The following is an 11,175-nucleotide window of genomic DNA, read 5'->3' on the forward strand; positions in this document are numbered from 1 at the left end:
AGCTATTAGTGTTCACCACTTATTAATGGATCTCACTTTGTATGCAGATAAATACTGAACCATCACTTGCCTTCATTTGGCTTCAAAAAATGCTTTGGGCCTCCTTTTTCAATACTGAAAATAGTCTTATCATGTTGCAACTCTTTAGTGTCTGAAAGAAATCACTGAATTTCAATTTAAATTTCACTTATTGACAGTGTGTCAATAATTACCCAATTAGTTTCTGTGCTTCCTAAATACAGGTCAGAATAAAGATGGCAGCTACTCTCTGTGTTCTTTTTATGTATATTTCGTTGCATTTATCTCATTTACTATGCAGCACATCACTGCAGAGATGAACCCAAAGACTATAGTGATGGTAATAAATTTCAAGGTCAAGGGAACATTATGCTTGTGTAGATATTAATTTATTCTGTGATTAACAAAGACAATAAAGTGAGCATTCAGCCATGACTCTCCTGATAAGAAATCATTTACCTTGCATTTGTACTATTAGTACGTAACCCAGAGTGCTGCGAATACCTTTGTTACGTCTTTTTTCCTGGTGGATTAAGTTTTGTTCTTCTTTTTATTCTGTCTTTTAAAACATAAACACACCAATAACCCAATAAGCTAAGGTATATCCTGCATATCACAATGTTCAGAAATGTACATCCTGCCAAAAACAAGCAAAAATTTGAACATCAATAAAAAGAAAAATAGAACTGTATTGGGGTCTGCATAAATACAGCTTAGAAAACAAGTATGAAGCAAAATAACCAACAAACAAGTTTTGTTTTCCTCTTAAACAGTTAAGCTAAGCTGTAGGTAATGAGACTGATCACTCTTTGTACATGCAGTAATCAATAAAAATAATAAATATAGAAAAGCTAACTATCATTATATGCATTTTTTTTCTCATAGGTGTGAGTATGTGTGAAATATTTATCACCACTTTGAATTATTAACCAAAGAAGAGGGTTACAATGTAAAGAACATTATCAGCCCACACTGCACTGTTCCTGAGTTACAGATTTAAAATCAAAATATAAAGTGGGATTAGGATGAAGTAGCTGTATTGTCCAGTCTGCCAGTTGTACAGAACATTGATGATCCAAATGTATTCTTTCCAAACCTCGATTTAACAGAAAACAGTAGACAACATCTCGACAGGGACAAACGGTTAGACACAGCAAACAATAACAGGTTTAGTTCTTTATTTATTATGCAGTGTAGGTTGTCGTGTTGGGACAGCTATACTGGTAAAGTGTGACAGATAAATGCTGATATGCATGTGAAATTCTGTTCCACCAACAGTTCATTCCTTATCTGCCCCTTGTGTTTTAAGTTGTTTATGTCTATGGTTTTATATTATAATAAAAATAGCGGAAGTCTACTCGTATCCCCTCCAAGGCGTATTTCTTATTCTGAAAGCTTGGACCGGAAATTGCCCTTCATTACTCCGCGTGCTTGAGTGTCGTCCCAAAGCATGGATAGCAAAGGGGGTGGGGGTACTGAGAGAAAGTCTCCATGCAGCCTGTTGCCAGACTCCATTGAAGCAACATGTCGTGGCTCTTCGGATGGGGGAAGAAGTCCGACGCTTCGCCGTCGTTGGAGGAGCAGTTAACGGCTGCTGCCGCAGAAGGCGGCGGGGGAGAAGCCGGAGGTTCAGGGGGTGACAAACCCCGGGATAAGTGGAGTAACTTCGACCCCACCGGGCTGGAGAGAGCTGCAAAGGCTGCAAGGGAGCTCGACAAATCACGTGCGTAATGTTATTGATTCATTTAAAATATATTGTAGCAAACGAACAGTTTTTCTTGTGATGGAGTTTTTATTTTACATCGTGAATCTGTTTCTCAGTATGTTAGCTCGGATGGGAGAAACTTTAATGCACCGGCACGCTCTGTACTTTTTTGAATGAGAGTCCCTCAAGCCAAATCCCATCATTAATATTCAAAACTGAGAGCTGAGTGCCTCACTAGGAAATATAAACACTCTGCACAAACTTTTATCAAAGTTCTACTCATTTTTCAGGTGTTATTCTTCAATTCGGCATACATCTGTCTTACTCTGCATCATTTTATTGATAATAATCAAACTTTTTAATCCCTTTAGAGACCAAGCAACAAAAGCTGCACACATCGCCCACCTGTTCTGCCTTTATGTAGTGTATTTGCTCAGTTACGGCTCTCAACTTTAGTTCTTGGACTTCGGCCTATCATGTAGCATGTCCCTCAACTCCCCTTCCCCCTACAATGCTGTACATACTTGCAACATGCATGCTCTGTTTGACCTCCACGCTGCACATGTAGAGTTTTGGTGGGCGTGTCAAAGAGCAAAGTGGGAACAAAGTGTCCTTGCAAGATCAGCCTTTTCACCTGTCCCGCACATCATTCCATTCATGTCAGTATGTGCATATGAACATGCTTCCTGCTGTTGTAACTGTATGGAAGTATTTTTACTCAGCACGTGTCAGTACAGTGGACATTTGTTTTCACCTTTCATACTTCTGCTGTACCCTCTGAAAGTGATAACAGAAGCCTTAGTTTGCTGTCTACAGGTTATTACACTCAAAAGTCTTACCATAATTGTCCTGGTTGTAAAATGTAAATGGCTTAATGATGGACAAAGTTTTTTCTTAATTATTACCACAGGACATGCCAAGGAAGCGCTGGGGCTGGCTCGCATGCAGGAGCAGACTGCACAGCTGGAGCATCAGAGTAAAGTGAAAGTAGGTGCTGCAGGAGAGGGAATAATTGGCTGTATGGATGAAGGAGTGTTTGATTGATTATAGAGTGGATGATCAAAACATTACAGGGCCTCAAACAAGTATCAGAAAGTCTGTATTATGCAAGATACTGACCAATATTGAAACAAGTTTAAGTACTTCCAAACAAACAGTTGGCGCTGATCATAGAATATAAATATCATAACAATATGCAAATATAAAAAAGCAAATAGAGTATTTGTTGATTGATTGATTGTTATTGACAAAAGAAAAATACATAAACACACATGAAGTGCAGGAGATGTCATCTCTGTTATTATAAACTGTGCACATTTCACATCAATAATTCAGACCACAGCCTCTCCAAAAATAAATATTTAATTACAATAGGAACAAACGATTTCAAATAAATGTCTGAGAGTGGTTTAAGATTTATTTGAGATTTAAAATTTTATCAAAATAATTTGAAAAATCATATTTTAGTTTTGCCCAATGGCAAAATTGTAATAATTTTGTTTTACAAAGATGGGTTTCTCAATTATTTGAAGGAGTTACCAGTTACAATATTTAAACTGCTCTATATTCCTTTTTATTGCACATTTTTTTGCTGGCTGTGGCTAGCTGCTCATAAAATGTCGAAAAGGTAAAAAAAATACTTCAGTTAGCTGCTGTTAGATTTAGTGACGCTGTCTGTGATGGATGTTGTTCTTTTATTAAATGGTAGTACATTTAGAATCTGTGACATTTAATCCTTGGTGTCATTAAACACAGCTGATTTTGATTTTGAAATCCTCACCAGGAATATGAAGCAGCTTTGGAGCAGCTTAAAGGTGAGCAGATCCAAGTCCAGGGCGAGGAGAGGAGAAAGACACTTGCAGAGGAGACAAAGCAACATCAGGCGGTACGCTAACCATATTAACAGACTTCTTCTCCTACAGTAAAATTACAAGCTTTACATCCTCATATACAATTCATATGAAAATGTATAAATTATTCTCTTTATTCTCCTTATCACCTCTAGAGGGCACAGTATCAAGACAAACTTGCCAGACAGAGATATGATGATCAGCTCAGGCAACAGGTAAACCTTTTAATACAAATCTTTAAATTAATACCTGGAAAAAGAGTTGTTTTAATGTTTATTTGTTGTTTTTTATCTAAAGCAATTCCTCAATGACGAGAACCTTCGCAAACAAGAGGAATCGGTGATGAAGCAGGAGGCCATGAGAAAAGGTAGAAAAAAACAGAGCCCACCTTTGCATTTACACGCTATTCATCACCAATAATATGAAGTTAAAGCTGTTGAAATGTTCTGCTCGACTATGAAGAAGTTTGAAATGTTCAGTTTCAGTTTAAGGATTATGTGGCTACGGTCACGTCAAACTACAGACAACTGCAGAGCAGGTGTCAGATATGTATCATCTGATTGTCTCTTTTGCCTACAAACAGTTTTGTGAAGTACCTATGCTGTTAAGATGAAAAGATCTGTTTTAAAAATAATTTAAACCCACTTTTAGTGTGTATAGGTATGTATAGTATGCTGTCAACCCTGTCAGAAGTAGTTGTGAGTACACATCATTTAATTCCTTTCTTTCTTTTCCTCCCAGCCACAATTGAACATGAGATGGAGCTTAGACACAAGAACGACCTTCTTCGAGTTGAAGCCGAGGCCAAAGCCAAAGCCCAGGTGGAGCGGGAGAATGCAGACCTGATCCGGGAACAGATCCGCCTGAAAGCTGCTGAACACAGACAAACTGTCCTTGAATCTATAAAGTGAGAGCAAAACGACACACCACCTTCCCTAATCTCCAGAGTAACTGACATGTTATCTTCCGGTATCTCTCTCAGCTGTTAAACTGAAGTCTCAGAGGGCGGCAGTGAGTGTTTCTGCCACAGTGGAGGCGGTCGGTGTGATAATTGTGTTTTTGTTCCTGGCAGGACGGCCGGGGCGGTGTTTGGGGAAGGATTCAGAGCCTTCATCTCTGACTGGGACAAAGTCACAGCCTCGGTAAATCCATGTCAAACCTGTCAAACGTTGAGCACTTTAACCACAGGAGGACTGCAGGGGATTATGGGAAACAGGGGTTGTCATATTTGATTTTCCCTACAGTATGTTTCCAAATTTGTGTGTGTGTGATTGTGTTTTCATCTCCACAGGTTGCTGGTTTAACACTCTTGGCAGTCGGTGTTTATTCTGCCAGGAATACCACAGCAGTGGCCGGGCGCTACATCGAGGCTCGTCTGGGCAAACCCTCCCTGGTCCGAGAAACCTCCAGGATTACTGTTGCAGAAGCTCTCAAGCATCCAATCAAGGTCGGACATCATTCAAACATTTCCATTTTCATTATTTATCCTGAGGTTGTTGGCCTGAAAAAACCCGTCTCTCATCATCCACACACAGTGTTGATTCACATTCAGACTCTGTGTGTGTAAATGTTGTGTACTTTTTGTCATTTGGGCTGTATGAACTCCACATCCTTGTTTTTATTATTTGAAGAAAGTGTTCACAAATAACAGTGAAATGGTGTCTCATTCTGATTTAGCTTTCCTACATCAGCCTGTAGTGCATCAGATCTGTTCTCTGATGAGAAACTGTTTAAATGGATTTGCTAATTTGTACTTTGGCAGCAGCATGTCGAGTGTATTAGACTTAATGGACAGTATGTGAGGATTGAACATGAAAATGGCAAAAACAAAAATGCCATCAGCTCTGAATAAGCATGTGTAAATAAATAACTATGATCATTAAATTTCAGAGCTTGATGTGTGATAAATGTAGCTGTTGTTAATGTAGGACTTTGTTTTCAGTGGAGCTGAAGAATCACTCCTTGGTGATAAAATGTCAAAATGATGCAGCTTCTCTGTAAAAGCCAAGTACTGTACCAAGTAATATCTTTATTCATATGTTTGTTTATTTTTTGAGAACTCAGATATAAAACATATTTTGTCTGACTTGCCTCCAACTCTTAAATTATTTATGATCCCAGCATAATTTCTCTGTTTTCCTCATTTCCAGACAACCAGGCGTCTGAGAAGCAAACCGCAGGATGCCTTGGAGGGCGTCGTGCTCAGCGTGAGTCATTAACTGCTTGAAGTTTTTGATGTAGTGATATCAACATTCATGTTAAACTTTCTGAGAAAATGCTTCATCTTGTCACTTCGCCGTGGGTTACGCAGGCTGCTTTGGAGGAGCGTGTTCGGGACATCGCCATCGCTACTCGTAACACGAGGCAGAACAAAGGCTTGTACAGAAACATCCTGATGTACGGGCCCCCAGGAACCGGGAAGACTCTCTTTGCCAAGGTATGAGTGGATCAAAGTCTTTTATATCCTGCTTCTCTAGTCTTGTTTTTGTGTTATATATCTTTTTTTTTTACTTTTATTGGAAAGTTACAGCTGAATTTTTGTGTATTTTCCGCTCTGTCGATTGTTTTCTAAAAAATCACAATAACTGAGGCATGAGCAGCAATTGGCTGCCCTCAGAAATGATCATGGACATTCTTATATTCATTGAATAGTGACTAGGTTGTAAAATTATTGTTGGGGGGTTTTCATGCCTTTAATGAGATAGGGGAGGGCAGTGGATAGAGTAGGAAAAAGGGCAAGAGTGGGCAGTGACATGCAGGAAACAGGCCACAGGCTGGGTTCAAACCCAGGCCACCCGCTTGAGGGCGAACCTCATGGGATGCGACCTAGACCGCTAGGCCATCTGTGCTCCAGTATTTCAATTTTTAATGCATTTTTTTGACTGGGTATTTTTTTTTTTGAGTTGGTTGTGTTTTTCTTCTTCTATCTCAGTTTTTTCCATTTCCAAAAATAGTGTTTCTGTTACCTTCCAGAAACTGGCTCTTCATTCAGGGATGGACTATGCCATCATGACAGGTGGTGACGTGGCACCCATGGGGCGCGATGGAGTCACTGCCATGCACAAGGTGTTTGACTGGGCCGGCACCAGCCGCCGAGGGTAGGGCCTTTTAATTTGCTCCTTTAAACAGTCTGTTTGATAGTGACCCTGGACGCTGAGTGCTGAGGACCATATGCTGTGTTATATACAGAGCTGTGTAATCATACTGACTAATGACATTGAAGGCCTTAAAGCAAAATGTCCTGATAAGCTCATTCTCTTTGATGCTCTCTGGTTCTCTGCAGCCTCTTGCTGTTTGTGGATGAAGCTGACGCCTTCCTGCGTAAGCGGGCCACTGTGAGTTCAACTGCAGTACCACATGCATGGTGATGATGCGCTGTGTTTTAATCTTATATTCATGAGTCATGATTTTTGCATCACAGGAGAAAATCAGCGAGGACCTTCGCGCCACCCTCAATGCATTCCTGTACCGCACAGGGGAGCAGAGCAACAAGTTGGTACCTTAAATTATTCACTGTGCATGGCTGAGCATGAAAAGGTTATCGTCATGACGGAAAAGGTCACTGACCAGGTCTAAGTAGCCTCATTCCCTCCCTCCAGGTTCATGCTGGTGCTTGCTAGTAACCAGCCCGAGCAGTTCGACTGGGCCATCAATGACCGCATTGATGAGATTGTAAACTTTGCTTTGCCTGGTCTGGAGGAGAGGGAGAGACTGGTGCGCCTGTACTTCGACAAATTTGTGCTGGGACCTGCCACTACAGGGAGACAGTGAGTACACTTTCTGTATTTCAATAACAACTTCAGCTGTGGCTCCATCGCAGAGGTGATTTAGTGTTGCGAAGGAAAGCATTGGTCCCTCGAGGTAACCTTGCCAGCTCAAGTTGCATAATGGTGTTTATAATGTGTTCAGTCCTGAAAGCAAAGTGGTGTCGGAGTCTTTACTTATTGCTGTTATGAGATGATGGTTGTGTCCACAGGAAGGATAACAGAGACCACTGCAGAGTGCACTGACCAGTGAAACCAATAAATGAGCAGATGATCAATAATAAGACAGAAGTTTAAGCTCCTCATTCTCACATTATTAAATCACTGCAAACCTTTTTGCTCTCATCACCAGGAGGTTAAAACTGGCTCAGTTCGATTATGGCCTGAAGTGTTCAGAGATCGCAAAGAGAGCAGAGGGCATGTCTGGTCGTGAAATCTCTAAACTCGGTGTGGCCTGGCAGGTGAGTGGAAAAGCATGTTGACGTAAAATATGACCCCACTTTAAAACAGATCTAGAGCCAAACTTTAATCACATTTGTTTTTCTGGAAGGCTGCCGCTTACTCCTCTGAAGATGGAGTTTTGACCGAGGCGATGATTGATGCAAGAGTTGACGACGCCGTCGTGCAGCATGCACAGAAAATGGACTGGCTGCTGATGGAAGCAGGTGAAGGGGTCGGCAAGTTCGGCGTTATTGTCCCAAAGGAGATGGCTTCAGGAGTCGCAGCCCAGGAAGCTGCTGCACCTGCAGCAACCGAAGACGCAGCCCCGACCATACAGCAGGTTCTTCCAATCATAGAAGCTGTGAGTAGTGCAGCCCAGGCGGAAGCAGCTGCTGTACCTGCAGAGGTGGAGGCAGAGGGCATCCTGAAAGAGGCGGCCACTTTGGTGAAAGAGAGTGCCGAGACAGCTGCTGCTGTCCCATTGGTGCAGGAAGCTGAGGCCATAAAGGACCTGACTGAAGAGGTTCAAGTCACAGCAGCTGTTCCTGAGGTGTTGGAGGCAGTCACTGAGGTTAAAGAGGCCTCCACTGTCCAAGAAGCTGATGCTGAAGTAGCTGCACAAGAGAGTGAGGCCACAGAGGTAGTCAAGGAGGGAAAGGCTGAGGCTGAGCTGGATGCTGCCGTCGCTAAAGAAGTCCTGGAGCCCGAAGCTTCAGTAGCTGGACTCTCCCAGGAGTCTGTTGTTCAGGAAGCCGAGTCAGCAGCTAAGACAGCTGAAGGTGTAGAAACTGAAGCTCCTGTATCTTCCACTGAAGCTGTGGCTGATGTTGCAAAGGTTGTAGAGGAAATCGCAACTGATGTGGCTCAAATAACAGAGTCAGTAGCAAACATAGCAAAAGAGGCTGAAGTCATTGCAGCTGACGTTGCCAAAGTATCTGATGCGGTGGCAGCTGTCACTGAAGAGATTGAAGCAGCCGTCATCAAGGAGGTGGAAGCAGCACAGGTTGAGGTTGCAAAGGAAGCAAGTGAGGTGGTAGCAGAGTCTGAAGTCACTAAGGAGGCTGAAACAGTCGTGACAGATGTGGCCAAGGAGTCTGAGAGCATAGCTTCAGATGTTGTGAAGGAGGTTGATAGTGTAACAGCTGGAGCCAAGGAAGCTGAGGTCATCCCAGAAGAAGTTCCCAAGGAAATAGAAACCATCCCTGCTGAAGTTTCCAAAGAAGCTGAAGTTATCTCAACAGAACCTGCTGCAGAAACTGAAGCAAAAGTGGAATCTCAGGCTGCTGCTGTCGAAGTTGCAGAAAAGAATCAGATTTTGACAACTGAGACTGCAGCCAAAGAAGCTGAAGTTATCCCTGCAGAAGTGGCTAAAGAGGCAGAAATCATTGCAGAAAAAGCTGAAGAAGTTATCTCTGCTGAAGTATCAAAGGATGCAGAAGTCACAGCAGCAGATGTGTCCAAGGAAGCAGAAGTCACTGCAGCTGAAGCTCCAAAAGATGCAGAGGTCACTGCAGTAGAAGTGTCAAAGGATGCAGAAGTTGCCCCAGCAGAAGCAGAAGATGTGAAACTGACCGAGACTACTGATGTTCCTGCAGCCAAGGAAGCTGAAGTCATCCCTGCAGAAGTGGCAAAAGAGGCACAAGTCACAGCAGCAGATGTGTCTAAGGATGCAGAAGTCACTCCAGCAGCAACAGAAGATGTTAAACTGACTGAGGCTACTGATGTTCCTGCTGCCAAGGATGCTGAGTCCAAAACAGCAAAGCCTGCCGAGGAAGTCGAGCCCACAGCACCTGAAGTCACCACTGAGACAGACTCAGCTGCTCCAACACAAGAGTCTAAGGTTGAGCCTGCTGCGTCAGAGCAGTCTGAGAAACCCGAGAGTCCAGTCACAGACGCATCAGCTCCCTCTCAGACTCCCACCACAGAAGAGGCTGATCCAAGTCCAGCTGAGAAGCCCAAACAGAGCGAAGACCACAGCAACAAACCACAAGACAAGCCAAACACAACAAAATGATTTTTCTGAATCATTAGCCTCTCCTCACAAATGAACTCCTGACATTTTCTAGATGATTTCAGGACATTCAGGCCCTGACATTTTCAGGTGCTCGCCTTTCACGCGTCCCTTTGTGCTGGATGTGCTCTCACAGCTCAATATAGTCCATTTGGTTTGGGTGAGGGAGGGTTAGCTTGTTGGTGTGTGCAGAAGGTGGAAGACAAATCTGTAATTGCAATTATTTCTGGGTTAATATCACTAGAAGATGTTTCTGGAAAGCAAACTCTGACTATTACTATGAATTTGCACAGACAGGAAAAAGTCAAAATGAGGCTGTTGTGATAAATGTGTCTGCGTTCAAACAAGCAGCCCACCCAGACATCGGCAGGGCGTTTTCGTGTGCGTGCGTGTGTGTTTGTGTCTTTGATGAAACAGTACTGTAAGTGTGTACACAGTCGCCACTATTTTCAGAGTCTAAATCATTCACCTTTGACTGTATCTGTATTTCTATCAATCATGTTATTGCTGTAAATGCCAACATTAAGATGATGGTTTGATTTTGAACCACAGGTTTGCAGGAGTCTCAGTAAAAACGTGTGGACCACAAAGACAACCCGACTCTTTGTTCTGCTTCCTCCCTCCCTCCCTCCCATGAGTATCTCATCCATACCATTTTAAGAGTCTGTGTCTGTCTGACATTTAGAAAATGTGCCCTCTAAAGGGAATTTTCATGCATGTTAGCTGACCAGTTCTGGCAAGGGTTCAACTACCTGTCTGCTCTGAACATCTCTCCCTGGCACTTGTTAGAAAGAGCGCTGGAGCAGCTGAGACCTGCCCTTGACAAATGCTTTTTTTTTTTTCACCTTTCAAAGAAGGACTGAGGCTTCTGCCAGACCTTTATTTCACTGTAGTTAAGAGGAACTGGTAATATTTAAGCCTCCAAGTGACCTGTTAACTGGTTCTCAGTGTTGTTAAAAGAAAGGGTGTTAAACATGACCCTGTGCCAGCTTCTTTACACTGTCTAATTAAAAAGCGCATTCATAAAACAATACAGCAGGTCATCTTCAACATCTGTTGTGATGTCTTTCCACAATATTTGCTCAAATTTCAGCTCTAACTAGAAAAGCAGTCAGAGAGCACAGATCTCCACCAAGCATATTGTGATTGTCACCAACACTTTAGTCCTTCTTTAATGTTATACTCTCTTTCAGCAGACTGTCTGCTACAATTTGGTGTTAGTTGCAGGTTTGTACGAGAATTTGTTTCCTGGCAGTGCTGAAAATTATAATGACCCAGTACATATTTCATATTCTGGATCTTAGTATCCAGAAAATTGGCAGGATCTGGATCATACTTTTACATCTGTCATAAATTATTGTGACCGTGTCTTGAATTGTTTTGCAA

General features: G+C 42.4%; 1 protein-coding gene across 1 annotated transcript; it reads left to right on the forward strand.

The window, feature by feature from the left end:
• The first annotated feature begins 1,447 nt into the window (after positions 1-1,447).
• On the forward strand, positions 1,448-10,412 carry LOC141799857 (ATPase family AAA domain-containing protein 3-like). The gene is made up of 16 exons (XM_074682251.1): positions 1,448-1,741; positions 2,634-2,710; positions 3,507-3,608; positions 3,729-3,788; positions 3,871-3,940; positions 4,315-4,480; positions 4,646-4,715; positions 4,865-5,020; positions 5,724-5,780; positions 5,885-6,010; positions 6,547-6,671; positions 6,857-6,908; positions 6,995-7,065; positions 7,173-7,340; positions 7,690-7,798; positions 7,888-10,412. The coding sequence occupies exons 1-16, from the start codon at positions 1,543-1,545 to the stop codon at positions 9,790-9,792; spliced, it is 3,513 nt and encodes a 1,170-aa protein (XP_074538352.1). The 5' UTR covers positions 1,448-1,542; the 3' UTR covers positions 9,793-10,412.
• Positions 10,413-11,175: the final 763 nt, after the last annotated feature.

This window comes from Halichoeres trimaculatus, unplaced genomic scaffold (assembly GCF_033239565.1).
Source record: "Halichoeres trimaculatus isolate MK-OKI-2021-1 unplaced genomic scaffold, fHalTri1.1 fHalTri1_scaffold_11, whole genome shotgun sequence".
In the NCBI taxonomy this organism is placed as follows: domain Eukaryota; kingdom Metazoa; phylum Chordata; class Actinopteri; order Labriformes; family Labridae; genus Halichoeres; species Halichoeres trimaculatus.